General features: G+C 46.2%; 1 protein-coding gene across 3 annotated transcripts in view; it reads right to left on the reverse strand.

The window, feature by feature from the left end:
* Positions 1-23,309, reverse strand: part of SASH1 (SAM and SH3 domain containing 1) — a 202,717-nt gene that overhangs the window by 38,330 nt on the left and 141,078 nt on the right. Inside the window, exons 1-4 of one of the 3 annotated variants that reach the window (XM_039221681.1) lie at positions 17,586-17,793; positions 12,486-12,668; positions 7,450-7,582; positions 1,185-1,531 (exon numbers count right to left, since the gene is read on the reverse strand). In XM_039221681.1, the coding sequence (XP_039077612.1) occupies positions 1,185-1,531; positions 7,450-7,582; positions 12,486-12,497 (492 nt within the window). In that variant the 5' untranslated portion in view covers positions 12,498-12,668; positions 17,586-17,793. Of the gene's footprint in view, positions 1-1,184; positions 1,532-7,449; positions 7,583-12,485; positions 12,669-17,585; positions 17,794-23,309 lie in introns of those variants that run through there. The other 2 variants (XM_039221680.1, XM_039221679.1) reach the window with 2 other exon arrangements.

Consider the following 23,309-nt stretch of genomic DNA (forward strand, 5'->3'; position numbering starts at 1 on the left):
TGATAATTCAGTAATAAAACTGAAAAACATTTTTGAAAATAAGTACTAAATTCCTTGCTATGTATAGAAGAATTTATGGGGTAGGGGAAGACATGTCTGAATGTCTTCTGTTTAAGATAGAACATCAAATAGACTTAACTAAAGCAAAAGAGCTCTAATATTTTTCCCCCTTTACATTTAAGAACTTTCTGGTTGGCACTGCTAATAAAAGAAATGTACTTTATGAATGTTTTCAAATCACCAAATTGGTGATTCTGGTGATGGTAGTCTTTCATTGAGCCAGTTTCTATTGTTTTAATTAAATGAAAGAATAAGCAACTCTTTTAAGGGCAAAATGTCCTTCTGTTCTGAATCAGATTCTTTGAGGTCAAGTGACGTGATAACTGGGAACCAACACAGCCTAGAAGGAGGCCAAACCCCACCCCTGGACTCTGAAAGCCCTTCTCTGGATCGTCTTCAGTGTTCAGTTTTAATTAAAAACCAAACAGCTTCCACGAGCAAGAGGGCGAATGGGAAAGAAGAAGCCATTACTAAGCGAAAGCAGGTTTAGACATTCGAGGTGATGGCGGAATGGACCCTGAAGTCGTGAAATTATGAGAAGAGAGGGGAAGATGCCAGGTTCCACGGAAGAGAGGCCATAATGCTTGACTGCACATCACAGAAATGACAAGGCCGTCCTGGGGACCATCTTTGTGACTCACGGACTTCTGGTGGATTCTCAAGAGAACCCTTTTAGTACAGCGGTCGACCGTGGCGGCCCACTTCCTCTTGGTCTCCTCATCCTCCTCCAGCAAGCACCGCCTGAGGTCCTGTCTCTCAGCCTTGCTCAGAGTCCTGTCCGAGGCAGGACGCACTAGCTGGGTCAGGTTCAGGTGGCTGTACAGGCTCCGCTCCACCACGTAGGTGATATTGAACTCGCTGACCGAGGGGCGCCCGCGTACCCTCCTGCTGGGGATGCTGCAGCTCCCTCCCCCTTTGGGTTTCTGCCGGAGCAGGTCACAGGTCACACTGTTGACTCCTTTTCTGGAGGGACGCTGGCAGAGAAAAGCTCTGGAACATGAATAGTTAGTATCCATTTTCTTCAAGCGGATTTGCTTCCGGACACTCTGAACCTCCTCCAGGGACACTAGAAGGTGGTGCCTACGCCGGTGGTGGTCATAGAAGCAAACACCATCCGTACTTACCCCATGGCTCAGGGACCCGAGACTCTTCTTCATCTCCCCCTCAGTTAGCGAGCGGGAGACCTTCTGGGCCTTGTCTTCTTCTGGGTAGGAGAAGAACGTCCCCATCTTCTTGGGGGGCTTAATCAGGCCCCGACTCTCTCCTTTGCTGAAGGTTTTGACCAACTTTCGGCCAGCTCCCCAGGTATCCAGGCTGCTGGATGATGGAGAGGTGGTGAGAGAGTCTGAGTCATCTTCTGGAGGTTTCTCAGGAGAGCCATCAAAGAAAAATGGCTTCTTGTGTACTCCAGAATAAAGGGCGGACCTCTCGTCCAGAACTGGGGAATTCTCAAACACGTGCTCCTCTCCGCCTGGAGGGAAATCAACACAGAGGTGTTCATGGTCTCTTGTGAACATGCTTCTCCATTCTCTCACAGGTCTTTCTTTCCTCACAACTCCCGCCCTACAAAAAATGAGCTCATCCTCACAGAAACCACAGTGGTCCCCTCCCCATATCACTTACCCTCTTTATAAGCCCAGTTCCCACTTAAATGATGCATCCCCACAATAACAAACTGTGCAAATGTAGGGCTTCACACAAGCTTAATGTTAAAAGGTGTTGGGTGTATTTTCTTCTCGTTCTTTACAATATCTCTGTAGAACAAATGCCTGAAGAAATCTAAAAATGCCACGTGGAAAACCTAATGCAGTCATTATCATGATATTCCGTAGCCCTTAGCATGTAAAGATAATTAACCCCGCCCCCAAAATATGATTACCCTCCCTGGGCAGCAGGAGTACTCCTCAGAAGCTAGGAATGGAGATCTTCCCCCTTCTGAACGGCCTCCTGTTGAGTCTGGTTGGTTTTTCATAGTGGCAATGTGATGAATGCCACGTGGCTGACAGTGGTTTTTTTTGTTTTTTTTTTTTTTTATTGATACATGTGCCATTTAAGTAATTAAATCACGAAGGCAGTCTGGGTGCAGAGACACCATACAGGGCAATAGCGTGCAAACGCAACTCACAAATGGTCTCCAGTTGACAAGCCAAACACGAAAAAGTTAGGGAACTGGGGGATTCCAGCAAGACATTGCCATCAACTGGCCCTGCTGGGAGACAGCAAGGGCATTTAAGGGCCTGGACACGCAGGCAGCCTCACGGAGTGTTCCACTCTGTTCCAAGGATTCCAGCTCTTGAAGCCTTCCCTGGAGCAAGGTATTGAGCCAAGCTCTCCGGAGCCCAGTGGAAAGCTTTGGACTCACTGGCAGGAAAACGGAGTTCTTTTCTGCGTGTGTTATGTGAACAGATGTGAAAAAGAAGTAGGTCAAACTGTGGGTGTAGTGATCCTAACTGGCTGTGTCCCTTTAATTATAAGGAAACTTTTGAGCGCTGCAGCTTTCCACCAGCTGAACTGTGAAGAGGAAAAAATACAAAGTTCCTTGGAACGGAGGGATGGCCCTAAATATATCAGCCGGGATGAGGGCGCCGGTGCGTGCTTAAATGTCAGAGCGAACTGCTCACTTCAGAGAGAGGAAGGATGAAAAGATTGAGAGAAGCCCTTTAAAATTCTAAAGGTTTCTTACTTTTTCAGCTGATGGGAGTTATTACAAATATAAAGGAAAACAGAATTGCTGTTATTAAATACAAATCACGATTGATTTTTACATCAAGGAGATAGTGATGGGGAGGGAGATTTGAAACTATGTCCAGCCCAAAGTTTTCCATGATCTGCAGCACAAATGTATTCCCTGAAGGACTATTCTCAGATCTTTCATGAGTTTTTTTTTTTTTTTCTTAATTCATTTATTTTGAGAGAGAGCACAAGCAGGAGAGAGGCGGGGGGCCGGGCGGGGGGGGGGGGGGCGCGGTGACAGAATTGCAAGCAGGCTCCACGCCATCAGCAGAGAGCCGTCATGACACAGGGCTTGAACTCACAAACTGTTGAGATTGTGACCTGAGCCGAACTCAAGAGCTGGATGCTTCACCGACCGAGCCACCCAGGCGCCCCCTTTCATGAGTATTTAAAAGCAAAGTATAGTCAAGTGCTGACAGGACTTTGCCAGACCAGAGGCAGTGTGCAAATATTGTGAAAGTTTCCTGCTCTTTCCTCAGGAGCCCTGACTAATAAGGTATGAAGACCAAGCGTCCTTCTGTTGTTAGAAGTAACAATGGCCTCTTCTAGATGCGATCCACCCTCCTCTCTCAGAACGAAGTGACAGGGCCAAGATGAGAGGCACAGCCTGGTGGCGGAGGCACACCAGCACTGCCCTGCTCTACAGAAGGGTTCTGATCACAGATCACAGCTTTGCATTTAGCCCAGGTGCCCACTGAGGTGCACAAGGCCCTGATCTACCCACCGTCCGAGGGGGACTCGGGGAATTCAGGTGCATCTACTGGATATTAACGACCTGTCACCCAACAGTGGTCTGGAAATTTTCTGGACCCTGTATTTAGGGTTGTCATCAGAGACTCTGATACTTGCATGGCACATCTGAGTCCAGAACCAGCTGGTGCACACATGTCCATGACTTCTATAGCTCGACCCTATATAGCTGACCCAAGGCCTGAATCCCAGCCTTGACTTGATTCCTGGGGTTTAGAGCCCTGCTTCTCTCATTCTGGGACCTCCAAATACAACTCTTTAATGGGGAGAATGACAGTTAACATGCACTGACCCCATCATCATTTGGAGTGACCTTTACCTATCCCAGCCAGCTGAGATCAGAATATGGAAGGAAAGGTGATTTTAACAGGCATAGGATTTGGGGTGACTTAATGCCAAGAACACAGATTTACGCCCTGATTCCAGCTCTCTGCCACTCACCATCCCCATGACCTTGGGCAATTATTTCATCTCTCAGAGTCTATTTCCTCACCTATAAGAATGTCTACCTATCTGAGTACTATCTGCTGTAAGGCTCTTAAGAGGATGAAATGTGGGGCGGCTGGGTAGCTCAGTCAGTCAAGTGTCTGACTCTTGATCTTGGCTTAGGTCATGATCTTATGAGACTGAGCCCCTCATTGGGCTCTGTGCTGACAATGTGGAGCCTGCTTGGGATTCTTGCTCTCCCTCTCTCTCTCTGTCCCTCCCCTGCTCTCTCTCTCACTCTCTCTCCTTCTCAAATAAACTTTTTTTTTTTCAAATAAACTTTTTTTTAAGGATAAAATTAAATGACATATGTGACGGTACGTTATAAGGTTAAAAAGCACCGTACAAAAGCTAATGATTCATTCATTACTGGGTTACAGATAAGCTGGAGCATTGATGGAAGGCAGGTGGGTATCAGCTCTAGGGGAAAAAACACAGAAATGGGCAGATGGAGGGCACTGGCCTGGCGCATGATGTAATACTGTCTAGGGTTATCCATGCCCTGGATGAGGACCTGAAACTCAGTCTCAAGGGTGAGACCAGGTGAGAGACTGACCGCTCATGGCTCTCCCGGGACTCTGCCTGGGGTGGGCGGGGGGAAGGGGTGGGCAAAGAGTGAACCCACGCTGCCCGGAGTTAATTCTGGGCCTTCTGCCAGCCGGCTCAGTGACCTTGGGTGAAATATTTAACCTCTTGGTGTATCAGTGCCCTCATTTGTGAAACGAGGGTGGTATCAATCAATGCCTGCCTCTGGTGGCTACTCGGAGGAGGACATACAAAAAGGAACATAAAATCTAAAGCGTTGAGGAAAGCGGCTGGCACACACAATGCTCTCGGTAAAGGTTACTCATCATTCAGACAACTTAGCTTTGGCACAGACTCGTGGGAAGTCAAAAGGCTCAACTCTTTGAAGGCCCAGAGGCAGCGAAGGGAGGGGTTATTGGGAATGTGAATCTTTCCTGCTTTGCAGAGGCAAGGGCCAGTACCAGCTCTTCTGCCAGTGAGGACCCTCAGAGAGTTCTGTTGCACGGGGGCTGGAAGGGGCTCCAATCTAGTCTGGTCTCGTGGGCAGCGCTGAGCTGGCAGTACCCACAAGCCCAGTCAATGGCACCTCTGCTCCCCCCCTCATCAGATACCAGAGGTTAACTGGGACTCAGGCTCATTTAATCCATGTTCTATCTGTGGAATGCAATCCAGACTCACATGAATTCTAGTTCAGGGCGAGAAGTCCATACAATTACTACTTTTTACCCTAAAGTCACCTGTCTACGTATATTCTTCCCCCTTTCCAACTAGGTCTCTCAGAGATACTTGAACTGATTTATTCTGCCATAAATATGCAAATAGAATATCACTGTATTGTTAACAAATGTTAGTCCAGTAGAAAGGGCAGCCCCAATGCAAATGACAATTATGTATGAATATGCAATCAGTAGGCCTAGTACCAGGTACTTGACTCATTTTATCTCATTTAAGGACAAGACCCACCAGTCTATTCGCTACATTTGCGATTTGATTTTGCCAAGTATGCAAGGTTTGTTTTAAAATGTAGTGCCCGGGGGGTGCCTAGGAGGCTCAGTCAGTTAAGCGTTCAGCTCAGATCATGATCTCACGGTTTGTGACGACATTGAGCCCCGTGTCAGGCTCTTCACTGACAGCACAGAACCTGCTAGGGATTGATTCTCTTTCCCTCTCTCTCTTTCTCTCTCTCTCTTCCCACCCCTCCCCCACTTACGCACACTCTCTCTCTCTCAAAATAAGCAAACATTTAAAAATAAAATAAAATGTGGTGCTCAGGGTTGAATGATAGCAATTCCATATGGTTCTACTTATTATTCATTACCAACTGACAGTATGTGTGTGCTTTCATTAAGAGCTGTGAGTGAGAGGGTATCAGGCTATATTCTGTACCGTGAAAACCAGCACCAGTGAGCAAGTGTTAAAACATCCAAATATAAAATCAGCATTGCACCCAAAGGCAAACAGAATTACCCAAATGGAACCTGGAATTCAACACAACTCTATGAAATTGCCCATAAGCACATTTCTCTCCACACCCCCCATCCCCTTCCTCCTTTCTCTTCCTCTCTGGCCTCCACGTTCCCATAATAATCCCTTCACCTTCAAATATTTCTCCAGGGGATTTAAACTGATAAATAATTACAGCAAAGAGAAATTTAAAAACAGCAGTAAAAACAACAGGAAACCCTCATTCTATGTAAATAAGGAGAAATCCAGCCCTCCCCACAGCTTGATCTTATCAATGTACGACCAAAAGCCTTCTCAATGATCATTTTCAAATCTACGCATTAAAATTCTGAAATTCCTCAAAATGTAGATGTGACATTTTAACAAGTAATGTGCTTTTTAAAAAATAAGACCTATTCTTTCCAGTATTTTTTCCAGTTCACTTATCGCTTTCCCAAATGGGAAAACCTTATTCTTTTCTTTTATCCTTTTGGGAGAATTTTACAAGATGCTGCAAATGCACACTGCGACGATCGGAGAGATGGGTATGGTTAAGATTTAAATTGTCATAATCACACTTCAAAGGTTAACTATTCACTACAATAAATCCAAGCTCATGCCCCTTCTAACATTATTGCTTCATCTGACAAGCAGCTTAGCCAGCAAGATAGCTCTTAAGATCCACTTAGAATGGAAGGTCCTTAGAGCCCAATCTGAATGGAATCTTGAGACTGTTTACAGGAAGAACAAATCCTCCCTCAGAGATCTGAAACGCAGTTATAAGTGCCTTGACTGTTAGATCTTTGAGATGAATATATATCAAGTCTGGACTAAATTCCATGGGCAGGAGCAACCAATCTTTGGTCATAGAATCCAGGAAGAAATTATAAAATAAAGTTTACATAGGGGGTGCCTGGCTCAGTGGGTTGAGCGTCTGACTTCAGCTCAGGTCACGATCTCACGATTCATGAGTTCAAGCCCCGCATCGGTCTCTGTGCTGACAGCTCAGTGCCTAGAACCTGCTTGGGGTTCTGCGTCTCCCTCTCTCTCTGCCTCTCCCCTGGTCACGTTCTGTTTCTCTCTCAAAATAAATAAACATTAAAACATTTTTTAAAAATAATAGTTTATATAAATGATGTAAGCTCAAAATTAAAGCCATGCCACACCTTAAGAAGACTTCATTGTCACATTGTAGCCATTTCCCAGTGCTGTAACACTGAAATCCCTAAGCTCTGAAATGCTGGACGCCAGGACCCATACCCTGCTGAGCAAATGCCTGGCTGACATGCACACCCACCCACGTGCTCTCTGCCAGCCTCAGCCGGATGCATCCATTTTCCACTTGAAATCATACCCCCTTTTTTACTGAAAAGCTGATCCCAGCTGATCTTCTTTGAAATAAGCAGGGCGGGGCATGCTTCTTTTTCCTTGCAATTTTTTTTTTTTTTTTACCTTCGGTGCTGGGCTTTTTCATTTCTTCCACCCTGATTAGTTTCTTTCTCACTCTGCGAGTGGAGTTGACCAGCTTGTGCAATCTCTTAAACTTCACCGACTCCTCCGTCTCATCATCCGATTGTTCTCTTGACTGGCAAAGAAACAAAGGAAAAATCAATCAGGGAATTGCCCCAGGGCTCTGCTCTTGCCGCTGGGGGCCCCGCCCAGTCTCACTGCCAGTCTGAACTTGGGCAGGGGTGCAGCTGAACCTGGGGGCGCCAACCGATTGGCCCGACAGGTTCGCTAGGCTCCACACACCATCCGGAGGCCTAATCCACTGGCACATCATCGGGCCCCTGCCCAGCGTGTGGTGCTCTGTCGCGCTTCCTGGTTCCTTCCCAGTCCTCCCTAAGGAGGACTCCGACAGGGCCCTGTCCACAAGGCTGGGCCTGTAATTCCAGTCCCGCGGCTGTGGTTTGGGCCCGGCTCTCCTCTGTCTGGCCCATCAGGCCCGCTTAGCGTGGTCATCAGCCACTCCTCCAAACCAAAATTCTGTTGACTTGTTCCAGCCCTCCCCCCAAAATCAAAAACAGAAGGGCAGGAAAGGGAAGAGAAGCAAAAAGCCGCCCTCTCTTGCATTTGTTGGGACCGTCCGTGTGCCGAGGCGCGGCCATGCCTTCCGCCTCTCGCAGCAACTTCGGAGAGTTCACAGGTGCTGCCATTGCTCCTCAAGGGACAAGGGAACAAGCTGACCTTTTCCGCCGGACGCTACGGTGCATATTCCCCAGCATCCCGTTTCAGTGTGCAGCGACAACAGTGTGCGCAGCCCAGCTGTTTTCCCTCAAGTCTCAAACATTACAGAGAGAGAAAAAAATTCCCTCCGCAGCAGTGGCCCCAGCGAAAAACAATCCTTTCCTTGTGAACAAAATGAGGTTTTCGTTTCCAAGTCAGCCCCACAGTCAATATGCAGCTTCCTCTGCTTTATCTGTTCAAAATGTGAAAAAGCAAAGGAAATCTGCAGCTAACAGGCGTGCTGCTCGGGCCGGGTGCTCAGGCGTTCGGGGAGCAGAGGCGAGCAGCCCTGGCGGACCCTGCCCGACCCGGCCCCAACCTTCCCTCCGTTTCCTCAAACCCTGTTCGCGCACACAACACAAAACCAAACCAAACCCACATCTCTGAACAACTGGTCTACCATGAGGACATTCCCACCCCTCCGGGAAGTGATCCCCATCAGCCCACCTCCATTGACCATCAAATGGGGACGCAGGAGTTAGCAGAGCGCCGTTCAAGGGCGGAAAAAGGTAGAGACTCGGTAAATTACTGAGGCAGAAAATTGGTGCAGCATGTTCTAAGTCCACAAATATTTCTGTAGCACTGTGGCACTACATAAGGGATAAATACAACCCAGTTCCTGGCCTCTGTCCTCACCCTGGGGCTCCCAGCATAAGGCCATTGTACTTTCCCTCTGCACGACTATAAGCAAACCATTCACCCACTGAAGAATGATTATTATAACCCATAAGTGGCAAGTCATCAGGACAGGGGTGTTTCTCAGGCTTCCCTTCTGTGAACCGTATCCAATTTCTCTAAAATTCCTAGATAAAGTGTTGCCTATCCATTTGAGAATTAAAGTGAACTCACTGCTTACTTGATAATTAAGAATAGGAATTGGACCCCCAGGTAATGGGGTGAAGGAAGATACACGTTCATTGCATGCTGGCCACTAGGCCTAATGTGTCTGGTCTAAAACTTAAAAATGTAAAAAGTGAAAATGAACTAGTAAGTACAGCTTCTGCTACAGAATGGTATCGTCTGGTATGGATTTCATTTATACTTGGCTGAACTGTTGATGCGTGATGAAACGGTCAAAGTGGCCAACCAGGGGAATGGGAAACCTGGTTAACCCTCATGCTGGGCCATCAGCACCTGAACAAAACGATCGTGCATGGGATTACATATACACACTGAAAATATTCTGCCTTCTCAATGTATCTCAAAAGCTAAGCAATGAAGAAACAATGTCAGATTATAGTGGGACAAATCTGGAACATGTCTGTCACTCTCATATTAAAAAGCTCCGAAGTCAATGGGGTGCCCAGGTGCCTTAATCGGTTAAGGGTCTGACTCCTGATTTCAACTTGGGTCGTGAACTCACGGTTCATGGGATCAAGCCCTGTACTGGGCTCTGCACTGACAGTAAGAGCCCTCTCTCTCTCTGGCTGCTCCTCCCCTGCTCATACATGCTCTCTCTCTCAAAATAAATAGAAAATAAAACTTAAAAACAATTCTGAAGTCGCGTGAAAATGACACAAACAAAGATACAAGACGCTACGTTACAGAATGAAAATTAGTTTTGTACGTACACCTTGTACCTAGCTTGGTGGTTACTGGTGGTGGGGAGGGGGAGGGGTGTGCCTGCACATTCCACAAAGACAAATATGTAGGAAATATGCCGTCAGAGGGAATTTTTGAGGGAGAAATTGAAATAGTTAAATCAGGGCAACAGAATTAGAGGCAAAAACCCCCTCCCCCAGTCCTACTTTCCTCCGCCCTGATTCACCGGGGTGAAAAATAACGTATTCCAGGTACTTGTGTTTAATTGCTTTCACATGTTCCATCTAGTTTTGAGAAACAGGAGCTCTTTAGAACCATGAACTAACGTTTTTATTTTTCTAAAAAAAAAATATCAATATTTTGGAGGTGTTTGCCACTGACAAATCACAAATCACAGCAACCAGTAACTTTTCATTATCGTGCTTTACACTAAACCAGACAGATGCAGCACAGTTTACATAAAGAAAAATATCATATGTTTCTATCTTTATACCTTATTATTATTATTTTTTTTTTAAATAGAAAATCCCCCCTTGAGTCAGCCTAGAAGTCACTGGAGTTGAACCCAGTTCAACAGCGGAGTGTATCCCAAGGATGCGTTTTATTGATGGAGAGGTGTTGACTTCTCACTTCCTCCGGAGTCCAGAGGAAAAGGAGTTTGTGAAATATTTGCTTCTAAAAAATCCTCTCCAGCTGTTTTAACATAGACCGTGTATAAGGCATGCATTTCATTTAAACTGGGAAATAAAGCTTCAATTTCTCATTTAATGTTTCTCCTTTTAAATAAGCATCTACGCCACTTTCCAAATGCTGAAAATAACTTGTTGTGTCTTTTATTCAGAAATTACACCCCCAGAGATGAGGGTGTGAGAATTAAAAAAAAAACAAACAAAAAAACAAGACTGTTTAAGTGTATGTGTAAACACACACGTGTGCACACATTTAAAAGAAATCTGTGCACCCAGAGGAACTCTCGTAGAAGAAGGAAATTTGCAGTACATATAAAAGGAATAGTCGACTCCGAGAAACAGACTCCTAGAATTAAACAGGGCTACTAGAGAACAGGTTTTAAATAAACTCAAGTGAAATACAGCAGTATATGTTTATGCACCTTGGAACACGAGGTGGTATCTCCTCTTCTCCCTGCCCGGCCTCAGGTCACAGTACTAAAAGGAAACTTTAATCTGCTCATCTTCGAAGTGAGAAAGTGAAAACACAATCATCTGTAGAAAACTCCTCACCTCCCAACTTGAGTAGAAAAAGGCAATTAATTTATTCCACTGAAGGAGGCTGGAAAAGTGGATTTACATTATTGTAGATAGAAACATTTGATTTCTAAGCCTAGTCTCCATTGCAGATTTTTCCACCAGAAAGCCCATATGGCTCAACTTTTAATTACTTTGGCTAATGCTATATGTAGTAATTCTGTGGTGAATGCTTAAGTGTTTCATTTCTGGTTTCCATGGCAACATTACATCAGATTACAGACAGCTGGCTCCACAGTTTTAAACCATAACAAATTGACCAAGCCAAGGCACAAAACTATAGCTGCTTTAAAGAGATAGTACACCATTCGCCTGCCAGGGTGCTGAATGAGGAACCTATGGGGCCCACTTGGCAGGCTAGGGAGGGTGGAGCCTCCTTCCTTCTCAGCTTCTTTTGGAACATGTGCGTCCTTGACACATCTGCAATGTTCTAATAGGAAAGACACGGAGCCAGCGTGGAGGACTTTTCATAACACAGCTACATTAAGGATGATCAGAAAAAGGGAATACAATTAATAGCATCTGTGGATAGAAAAGTTTGTGTGCCGGAGCAAACGAAAAAGCAGCATCTCCGCGCTCTCAAGCCTGTCCCTGCAGGTGGGTAACAGATACTTTGTCCCTGTAACAAACAGTTCTTGCAACTAAGGTGCGCTATCACAAATGCTTTCCAAAAGCCACATGGCACAGTGTTGCTGGCGCAGGAGACTTGTGCCATAAGAAAAGTTAAACTGAACTTGCAAGGAGCACACAAAGCCCTTCTGGGGGCTGCTGGAGCCAGTGGTGAGCAGGGGATTACCACTGTGCCTCTTGCAGTAACACGCTCGGCTTGCTTCCCCAGCTCCGAACACCCAGCACACTGTCCCAATTAGCAGCCAGACTAAGTCAGTTTATCTCCCCTGGAGCCACACACACAACACTGTAAGATATTTAAGCATTTCTGAAATCTTCTGAAATTGGAAATGTACTTTGCTTGTGAAATTCACACGACAGTTTCTGGTCCAGTGGGTGCGGAATGAAACATACATGCTTCAACTTCCCTGGTCTGCTCTTGTCAGTTGCATTAACCATTAACCATAAGAGAAGGCAGCCGATCAGCTGCAGGTTTATGAAAAGCTACATCAGGCAAGGCTGTCTGCAGGCAAGTCCTCCACACAGAAAGCCTCCAGGTTGACAACTGAGCTCCAAACACACACACTCACTCTCTCCAGAATCACTTTCTTCTCAAATTAAAACTCACTCTTCTCCCCGCAAAGCTATGCCTTATTATCGGGTGGGCATGCTAGCAAAGAAAGCTCGGGGTTCCACGGCAGGGAAGTGCGGAAGGGAAGAACAAATCTCAAAGAATCTGAATAGAAAACAGGCAAGCATCGTAGCCCGGAGCAGTCAAAAAGCTTTTCCTTGCAGTGACAGAAAGCACATTTTCCCTTTCACATGAAACACATCCAGCGAACTTACCGGCTTCGGCATTTAGCAGGCCTGAGGGGCAATTTCGAGCACGTCTGGTACCCCCGCCCCCTCCCCACGTTGAGAGTGTCTTCACTCTTGTTCCGTCAACTCTGTGATCTCAAAGTGAGGATCAGGCACTCCTCAATCGTGTTCCTTTGGAGTTACATGATCAGACAGGCTCCACCAGCACAGCTTAATATCCGAAGGAGGGAAAAGTGAAGACACTGGATTCAATTAGCCGCTTTCTGCCTGCTGACGGATTCCCCAGTTACTTGCTAACTGCATAACTTGTAAGAAAGGCATAAGTCATCAGCTCTAAGCAAATCTCCTATTCACCACAAGGAAAAAAGGGAGTGTTGTACGTGGCAAACAATCCCTGTTTTCACTGACGAAGGCTCCCTGACCTCCCTCTGGCCTCCAGTTCCTTAATTACTGTCTATGGAATTCCAGAGAAAGAAAAAAAGAACGCGGGAATCTGAGCAAATCCGGGACGAGGACTAACCCTTACAAGTGACTGAACTTAAAAAAGATCTCTTTCCCAGATATTCCTCCAAACATCCCCTGAAGGGAGTAGGCTCGATTGAAAATAGACACCTTCCAATGGCTATTTTTGAGATTACTGAATTAAAACTTATGATTTTGGTTTCTTCTGGACTTGTCACTTTCTATCTGTCCCCACTCTTTTTTCTATTTTAACTACTCAAGTAAATGAAGGATAGATATTTCCTGTCCGGTGATGCTTCTAAAACGGTCTTACCGAATTGTTTCAATCATTATTTCCGAGCAGCTGGGTTCTCCTGTCTTCTAGAAATGTGTGCACGGGGACTGTGTCACAAGATGACCGTTTAATTTTCTCTGGGGTGTCTGGAGAGTGACAGACACATGCTGCTACTTAAGCAGAACATCATCTGAACAAGACAGGACTGGAAACCCATGTGGAGACCCCAGGACGAGGGTGGAAAGTCATATCTGTATCTCAGGAGTAAATTCATCTACTTGGGTAAGTCACGTGTTCCCGCTGTCTGAGCTGCCCCCAGTCCAAGGTGCCTCTCGCCTTGTGTGGGCTTTTATGTACGTATTATGCAAGGTGGCCTCTCTCGGTAGGACATCTCACACGCATGTGCACATGTGCACGTACACACACACACACACACTCTCACACACACATTTTTTTTTTTTTTACCATGCAGCAGAGGTCCCAGCCAATGCCACAGACCACCAGAACCCCATCTATCTCTTTTTCCTGGGTGTCTGTCCTCCGATCCCTCTCTCAGTCCCTTTGGGATCTCGTACTCTTCGACAAGAACTGCAATTTTCTTCGCAGAAGTGTCTCGTCCAAGCCCTAATGGGATTTCCTGTGACCTCTCCCTGCAAGGGTTTGCTGCACCTTGCCTGTACCACCTCGCTCTGCCAGTACACTCACCGATACTGCCTCTCGGCCTCACGGACGCTCCCTCCCCCGCTGCCTTCTGAGGGCCCACCTGTGCCGCCGACCATGGCAGGTGCTTTTCTGACATTACGCGTCCAACACCCATGTTTACTGTATGCTTGTAATTCCCAGGCACCGTGCTAAGTATTTACACATTTGACCCGATTTCACAGACAGCCAATGGCAGAGGCAGAATCTGTAACTTCATGTTTTTGCTCCTGCGCCTCCAACTTGGACATGAGCTTCCTTCACCCAAGACCATCAACCACACTGCATGCAATGTTATTCTTAGAGCTTCTTACAACTGTCCAAGCAGAAGTCCTTGGCTGAACCTCCTTGCTGCTTGGTGCAAACTAAGAAAGTGCCCCAATGGGAGTGGGGTAGAGGGAAGAAGAAAGCCAAAAGCCTTTGGAGCCAGAACCACTTGGGTTGAACTTCCAAGTCCTCCAGCAAATCACTTCACTTCTATGGGCCTTAGTGTTCCCTCCAGGCCAATTTGATCTAATAACATTTATCTTAAAGTGTGGTTTTAAAATTTGTGTCTGGGAGGCGCCTGGGTGGCTCAATTGGTTAAGCATCCATCTCTTGACTTCCACTCAGGTCATGATCTACAGTTCATGAGATCAAGCCCCATGTTGGGCTCTGTGCTGGCAGCACAGAGCCTGCTTGGGATTCTCTATCCCCCCTCCCCCCCCAAATAAATAAATAAACAAAAAACTCTGCATCTGTACAATCTACAAGTGGAGCTCAGTAAGCACTTAGGACATCTGCGGTCTGTCGCTGACTGGAATCCAAACAAGGCCAATTTTAATTCTCCCAAAGTGCTGTTTTAGGTGCTGTGTAAATAGCAAAGGCAAAGAAAACACATGGGAGCCAGTGACGTGGCCAACATTTGAGGCTGCGTCCCGACAGGTTGCTCAGATGCAGAGAGGACTCTGAGCCGAATGAGGAGCTAGGACTCTGGAACCTGGCGGAAGTAGGCTCAGGGCCCCTCACGTCACCTGTGAACAGCGTGAGGTCTTGGGCAGTGATAAGCCTGCAGAGGAGCCCGAGCGTGAGGCCTAGAGCCTGGCAGGCAGTGAAGCCTGTGTTGGTGTGAGATGCACAGGAAGCCAGGCCCTGACGGCACCAGGCTCTGTGAGGATGGTGGGGGAAGGACACAGCCCTGCCCATCCCCCGCTGGTGGCCTGATTCCCCCTCCCCCCCCCCCATCAGCTGTCTCTGCTACAACTCTCAGGTCTTTATGGAGCTACTTAACGTTGGCCACTACATGGGCGTACGGGACAGCTTGTCCTTTAGAAGACAGGAAGGTCCACAGGGCCCGTGTCTGTTCACCCCCGTACACTCACAGTGCCCAGCGCACGCTGCACCCGCAGCGGGTCCTCGGCAAATGTGTGTGCATCAATGTGGAACGAAGACATTTAGACTCTCCAGCCCCGGTGTTCCCAACCCCTGCTGTGGGATCTGAGTCAACTGCGGGATATTTGAAAGACGAGGCTGGGCCAGGCCACCCTGGAAAGCTTCTCGGTGGAGGGCAGTTCAGTTCGAATCCACTTTATGAAGGAAGGGCATCGCTGATCCTGCCCTTGGGTAGTGGGCTTGACCTTACTTAGCACGCGGGAAGTGTGCCAATGTGCCGAGGACGGATCTGAGCATCTGCTTCCCGTTCTAAGGGATTGTTCATTGGGTCCTCAGAGCAAAGTCCAAAGGCCTTCCTGCGGCGTGGGGGGCTCTGCGTGGTTGGAGCCCTCCCCTTCCAGTTCCTGTGGGTCTCTATGCAGACACTACGTGGAAAGCCCTCTCACAGCATCGGGTCCTCATCCTTCGACTTCCTCAGAGCATCTCGAATATTCCCTCATGTGCCTGCATACCTCGGCACTGGCAGGTTCCTTTTCCGGGAATCTCCCTCCCCACCCCATCTACGCCTGCCCATCCTTCGACATTCAGTCCACAGGCCACCTTCCTTGGAAAGCCCTCCTGGCTTTCCTCTTCTTCTTCCATAAGCTGTGCGGCTGCAGATCACACATAGTCCTAGGACTTGGCCCAGTGTATGGTCACCACTGTGTCACCGAGAAGACCAGGGCCACCATCCTATTCATTTTTGCGTCTGTATTTCAGGAAATGTTTATTTCTAATTACATGTGATACACTTTCAACTACAAAAGGTGGAAAATGCAGATACAGAAGGAGAAAAAGAAGTCACCTGAACCCTCCCACACTCAAAAAATTAGCCAATTTTGGGTTTTATGCTCCTGCTTTTTACACAGACGTGCACACATGCGCACGTGCGCGCGCGCTCGCGCACGCACACACACACACACACACACACACACCACTACATACCCTTAGGTTTCTATGTTTTGTTTTTCTTTTTATACATAAAAAAAAAAGTGTGACTCTGTGGTCTTTAGCTGCCCCATCTCCCCCGTCACTACCAGGGTCCCCACGCCCCCCTCACATGAACACACAGTAGGAGAAGAACACAGAGTTGGAGTAAGCTGCTTCCAGCCGCTGCCCACCACCGCCTCTAAAAGTTTCCTTTAGAGGATACTGTTCAAACTGTTCTAAAATCTGTTTTTTAAATTAACCCATTTTAAACACTTTCTTATGTCAACAAATACCCAACAAACATATTAAGGATTCAGCCGTATTCACAGAAATATACCCTCATTTTCTTAATGCCCTGAATCATTAGATGGTGGAACGTCTCCAATTTTTCAAGATCATAAACAATGCTCTGATGAACTCTGTTGTAAAATTTCTAACACCTCTAACACATTCTTCTTTTTAGAAAAACAACTAGATTGTAGAATTGATGGGTGAAAGGATGGACATAGCTTAAGTCCTTGGATGTATAGTAATACTTGGGTCAGAAGAAACACTGTATTACTTCTAAAGCTCACAAGTAGTATAAAGAGTGCCTATGTCCTTACACAACTGCCTACACTCAACATAATAATATCTTTTTAACTGAGGCAATTCAAAATAGTATCTGTGTCTGTGATCAACAGATACTACCTGGTTGAAATCAATGGATGGATGCACTGATATGAGGCATGAAGAAGGAGCAAGGAACTAAAACACGAGTGAGCAGACTTTACCTGAGACTGCAAAGACTATAATCCACAAGTCTTGAGGGGGAGAGAGCCCAGAGAGAAGTTCAGAAATATGATTAGCGTGAGTAGCTGTGAGAAACCCAGAGGAGGAACAGAGGCATTCAGAAGTGGGAGAACTGAAGCGAGTGAGTGGCTCAGTCAGTTAAGTGTCAGACTTCGGCTCAGGTCATGATCTCGCGGTTTGTGGGTTCGAGCCCCACGTCAGGCTCTGTGACAGCTTGGAGCCTGGAGCCTGCTTCAGATTCTGTGTCTCCCTCTCTCTCTCTGTCCCTCCTCTGCCTATGCTCTCTCAAAAATAAATAAATGTTAAAAAGGAAATTAAAAACAAACAAAGATGGGATGGGGCTAGTGGGTGGCCCAGTCAGTTAAGCATCTGACCTTGGCTCAGGTCATGATCTTGTGGTTTGTGGGTTTGAGCCCCAAGCCGGGCTCTGTGCTGACAGCTCAGAGCCTGGAGCCTGCTTTGGATTCTGTGTCTCCCTCTCTCTCTACCCCTCCCCTGCTCACAGTCTGTCTCTCTCTCAAAAATAAACAGACATTAAAAAAAAATGTGGTTGAACTCACCTTTGACGGGGGAAACTGGGACATGCTTCACTGAGGGGAGGGGCAGCTGCTGGGGATTTGGGGGCATTTCCGGGTTCCTCCAGGATCCTCGAAGGCCAGCGTTCAGATGGCCCCAAGGCCTCACTTCTTTCTCCCCCCACGGCCTGAGATGCTGGCCTTCTTGGAAAAGCAAAGAGACTCGGCCGCTGCTCTCGCCCTTCTAAACAGCATGTGACACCAATCAGCAGCAACTTTCCGGCCCTCTCTTCTCCAAGCCTGATTTCATAATCTCTCCAATGTGCCTGATCATCCTCCACCGGTCCAAGAAGTGATGCATTCAGGGTCCCTCCCTGCCTTGGGGGCAGCAAACTGGCCCCCGCTGGGTATGTTCAAGATCAGCACTGAGGACTACCTGTCATCAGGGCCCAGCCGTGGCAGGGGCCTTCCGGTCACAGTCATCAGATTAATGGGTTATTCTTTGTGTTTACCAAAAAAATTAGTCTCACTCTCTAAAAGAAGTCAGAATTACATTTTGAAGTGTTTATGAGTTGTCAGAGTAACTACACACAATATGAAACACATTGTGAGGGTTTTTTCCCCCTCTATTTCACAAAGGAATCAGGGAAGGACTCATCTGTTTAGTAAGAAATATTTTGCTCATTAGCTGGTGACATCATTGCCCTCTGAAATTAGGAGATTTTTGTCAGCATATGGACAAAAAGAGGAGATTCCTTTCTTCTCCCAGAGGTGCAGTAGAACACAGAAATAATCTCTCTGGCAGTTTCAAAATTAACTAGTTGCTGCCAGGTTTGAAGAATGAAGAGGAAGAGGAGAAGAGAATTATATGATACTTTTATTTGTAAAAGGTATGTGAGAATTTGAGGCCATATTACCGTCCCCCAGGGGTGAAGGCTTGTCAGCACTTAATTCACTTATGAAACTATTTCAAGAGCTGACTATAAAACCCAAGGAACACCAAACGGATGCTACATTCCACAATAAATTCTATTCTTTTTCTTAAATTCACGAACTTTGCATGTCTTTTGATCACCTCCAAATAAAGTTGCTAGTTTCCCCACAGGAGGAGGGAGAAAACAGAAGACTTTGTGAGTCCTACACTCAAGTGTAGGGAGACCCATCCCAATTCTTCAAGTTGCCATGGAGTGGAGAAAATGGCTTTCCTTCTTCTCAAAGGGGTCATCGGGGAGGAGAGAGGTAAGTGGAGGAAAGAGAATTGAATTCCTTTGCTCTGTAAATGTTTGCGAGATTTTTCTGTCTGGGATTAAGTCACCCTGCCCACAGTCCAGACAACCCCACCACTCACACAACTGAGCTGAGTTAAGGTAAGACATGATGGCAAGGCAGTCGGCAACTCACCAGGTCCCTCTGTTAAGACTGGGGTTGAAGTAAATAAAAAGTGGGGTGGTGTCACCCAAAGCAAACCTACAGTGTCAGGCCCACTGAGGACTAAAGCAAAACACCAAACCCACTCATTCTCAAGTGCATTCAGTTCTCACACAGCCTGTGCCATGGAAAAAGGATGATTCAGAACAGAACTGCCAAGTGGGGCAATTACATATGCGTTTGAGGCTCTAGTTTCTGGAGCTGATAGAAGTTTTCATCCCAAAAGTGGTAAGTCTCCTCAGGGATTGGGTGGGTGTTTGCAAAGTCACATTATTTTTATGGCATCTGAGACTGACTGATTCATGGATCAGGCATGATCTTCTTGGACAGGGCTGCCGAACAACCTTGCCGAGGCGTAGGACGATGAAAACTACAGAAAACGAATAGAACCTGCATGGCAACGGAGGGAAGGTACGGACACCATGTTCTTTCCTCAAACCAAAACTTCGGCCGCGGATCAATCAGCACAGTCATCTCCTGAAGATGGGGGATGGGCCCATTTCATCTCCTGGTGTCACGATCTAGCCCCTTAACATAATGATCCTTATGTTTGTAGAATAAATAATAAGCGAATTTCTTTCAATGGAGTTGCTTCAACAAGCAAATTTACTTCCAAATTGAAGAAATCTAGGCGGAATCCCTGGGAATGAATCATTGAGAGCTAGAAAGGCGCTGTTTGTGGCCTCTCTCTGGCTATCAAGTCGTGATGACTGCTGAAAAACAGACCACAGAATATTCTTCCCACAACAACTAGCAAAATGAGCAATAGCCTCCAAAAAATGAAATTACTGCAGACCAGCAGAAAACTATTCCACCAAGAGCACCCAAGGAAGGAAACACATATAATCTAATACATTAAGCTTTAAAATAAAACTTCATGATGAAGGGAACAAACAAATTTCCGAAGACCCAGGAAAAAGGCGCTACTTCTCTAAAAGTCAGACTGGTGGGAATCTTGAGAATTATCCCAGGGAACTTCAAATCTTGAAGGAAGTAAACTATGTGGCCTTCCTTTATTAAATTTTTTTGATCTAGAACCAATGGATATTGCTTCAGGAGAATAATGTGTGAAAAGAAGGAAAGTCTAGTAAGGCTGATCTTGAGTGAAATAAAGCCTTTTAGAAATTCACCAGAACTGGAGAAATGAATGAAAGCGGACTGCCTATTCCCTTCCCTTTGCCCCACACCAAGTGGAATGAACTGAGATGTAGCACATTTAACAAAATCTTTGGAGAGAGAAGGCAGAGCCCAGGTATCCTAGCAAAGATCATAGTCCACCTCAGGTGAGCATCCCCACCTCTCCGGCCATGACATCAGGCTACAGCAACAACAACCATGAATGGACCACAGAACAAAGCCCTCAACTGTAGCTTGGAAGAAGGAAAACAATCTATGGTCAGATAGCACGACAAACGGGTCAAAGAGTAATCCTCATTATATCAGCACAAACAGAAAATCGGATGTGAGCTACACAAGCATGATCAAATGAAAAGAAATACATGACAACTACTCAAACCATCTATAGCTGGGGGGGAAAGACAGAGAAAAAGCACTGGAGAACGTAGAGATCCTATCTTTGGATCCATCTCCCTGTCAGAAGAAAATACAACCCAAGGTGCAGGAAGAAATTCCTAACAGTTGCTTCACTCTATAAAATAATTTCATAAGAACATGAATTCAATTAAACAAGACTTCAAAGATAGGAAACTGCAGTCATAAAGAGAGGACCGAAACAATCTATTACAGAACCAACTTATAAGTAAGAATGCACCAAAAAACCCACATAATCTATACCCTACAAGTCAAAATACCAATCTAGAGAAAAGCTCTGTTATTTAAATCCATTTTCTCCTATGGTCCAAGTTTTAAGACAGACCCTGCTCTCCACCTACACTCATGTCTCATTACTACTTCTACCTGACATGTTTTTCTTTCTTCTCTGGTAAACTCTTACTCGGTTTCAAACACCTTTCCTGGAAAGGCTTCCTACACTCTACTCACTGGCGCCTAATGGACTTGGTGTGTATATTTAACACACAAGGTAGGAATATTCCAAATAAGCCCCCAGCCATGCTACCCACTTGTCTATCTCTCCCTCTCAAATACAAACCTCTACTAGTATGTAGTAGGTACTCAATAGTGTTTGCACAACGAAGGAGTCAAAGAATGCTCAAAATGGCATTCTTTCACCAGCACTCTGGATCGAAAGGGCAGGGCAATAAATGTTTTAGGAACTAATTATGCAATGCTATCTTAGCATCATACCAGGAATAGAACAATCAATAAGGGATGACAGAGGGTGTGGTGTGGTGCAAAGAGGGAGAGGAACAAAGATACATGTCCTAGAGACATTATTCTGTAAACAATTAGAATTCGGTTGTATTAAAATACTGCTTTCTAGAGCACCTGGGTGGCTCAGTTGCTTAAGCGTCTGACCCTGGCTCAGGTCATGATCTTGCTATCATGGGACTGAGCCTTGCGTCGGGCTCTGTGCTGACAGCCCGGAGCCTGGAGCCTGCTTTGGATTCTTTGTCTCCCTCTCTCTCTGCCTCTCCCCCACTTGCACTCTCTCAAAAATGGTCTCATTGTCTGATGCTGAGTTTTGATAAAATGGGTAACTGGTAACTTAATATTTAAATGGACCTGAAACAAAGTGATAAGCAGCCTATGACTTCAGTAAGTCAGCTTAGGCTGGAGGTGAGGTGGCCCTTGGGCCAGATTCTACTCTTGAGTGGTAGTGAGGGCCTGTATCTCTCCAGCCCGTCCATTCTATCAGATCTCACACTAAGGCAAATGATTCAAGGAGGAATTAATGTGCAGTAAATCTCATTAAACAGGTGATGGAAACCCTCTCTTACCCAAACTCCCTGAGGTTACTTCCAAAAGAAAAATAAAAACTGGCACTGTAAATCTAAATGCCAATCCTTCACCCAGATTACATTACAAATATCTTTACTTAGATACAATCAGCTAGCCGGGGAAATGTGGTATGTCCTGCTTGGTATTCTTGTACTGGGCTGGACAAATCAAATGCCATTTTATAGGTCAAAAGCTAGAAACTCCAGTTTCATTTGGCTCAACCTACTAAAAGAAACAACAGACCCGAATGTATCCAAAAGCTACCCTAAAATTTAAAAATAGGTACCCTCAGACTCTGTAGAACCTGGGTGTTTTGCCATTGTTCGTGTTTGCTCATGGAGCCCCGGACATGCTAAGGAGGGTCTGTAGGCAGTGTAACTGTACAGACCGGTGAAGAATGCGATGTGCCTGGTGAGTCTGCCGCGTACGAAGAGCCGAATCCCCAGTTCCTTCTGCGCCCACCGCGAGCATGCTCTCCACCATGACCCGGGCACGGAAGCCCACACCCCCATGCTCGCTGAGGCCACCTCACAGCACGGCGTGGCCCTAGGTAATTTCAGTACAAGTAACTGCTTATTCTTCCCAAAGAGTAATCCTAAAGCACACGAATCCTGAAATCATATCGACCCACCCCTAGACCCACTTACACAATAATACCCTCCGAAACAGAAAATAAACTGATCATGTGTTTGGTCAAAAGCAGAACTAAACCAGGTAAACATACACTGGCTGCACTGAGCTTGTCCTGACAACGCTCGCCTATCTGCTGTAATCCAGAAGCATCTGCTAGCAGGTGAGTGACATGTTCAACAACAGGACTTTCATGGGAACACAAAAGTATTGCAAGAATAACAGCTACTGTTAGAAAGGTGGAAGATCTAAACATAAATAGAAGCTGGCATTCACTGGGTATTTACTGTGTGCCATTTAATTCTTGCAATGCCTCTACGGCATAGATACACTTCTCCAGGCTTTCAAATGAGAAAACAGCGGCACAAATCGATGCAACAACTTTCCCACTGAGGCAGAGCTAGCAGGTGGTAGGATCTGAACCCAAGGCCTGTGTCCAGCTTAATGGGGCCCCTCCCCTAATCGTGCTGGGCAAGCGCCTGGCTTTCCTGGGGGCAGAGCCTCCTTTCTGGCTAGCTTTGTTTAAAGAGGATGGTCTTAAGGGACTCCCAGCAAATACACGCCTCAAACTTTGGCCCCCATCCCAGGGAGAAGGCTGGGGAGCAGAGGGCGGTGTGGAATAAATGGCAAGGAGTCATCTGAGCTGGGGCTCTCAGTCAGCTTGTATGCAGTTAGAACACGATTCCTTTCTCAAGAGACTTCACTGTGCGTGTCGCTCCAATGGACTGATTTTATCTCCTGGACTCACCGTAAGCTGCGAGTCTAAAGAATCATTACTTTTACCCTTCGAAGGAGAATTTTAATATGTCCCTGTTTTACTCTCATTTCGGTTTCAAACTCACTTTTAGTGAA

The sequence above is a fragment of the Hyaena hyaena genome, unplaced genomic scaffold, assembly GCF_003009895.1.
Source record: "Hyaena hyaena isolate Hyena2069 unplaced genomic scaffold, ASM300989v1 scaffold_996, whole genome shotgun sequence".
Lineage (NCBI taxonomy): Eukaryota > Metazoa > Chordata > Mammalia > Carnivora > Hyaenidae > Hyaena > Hyaena hyaena.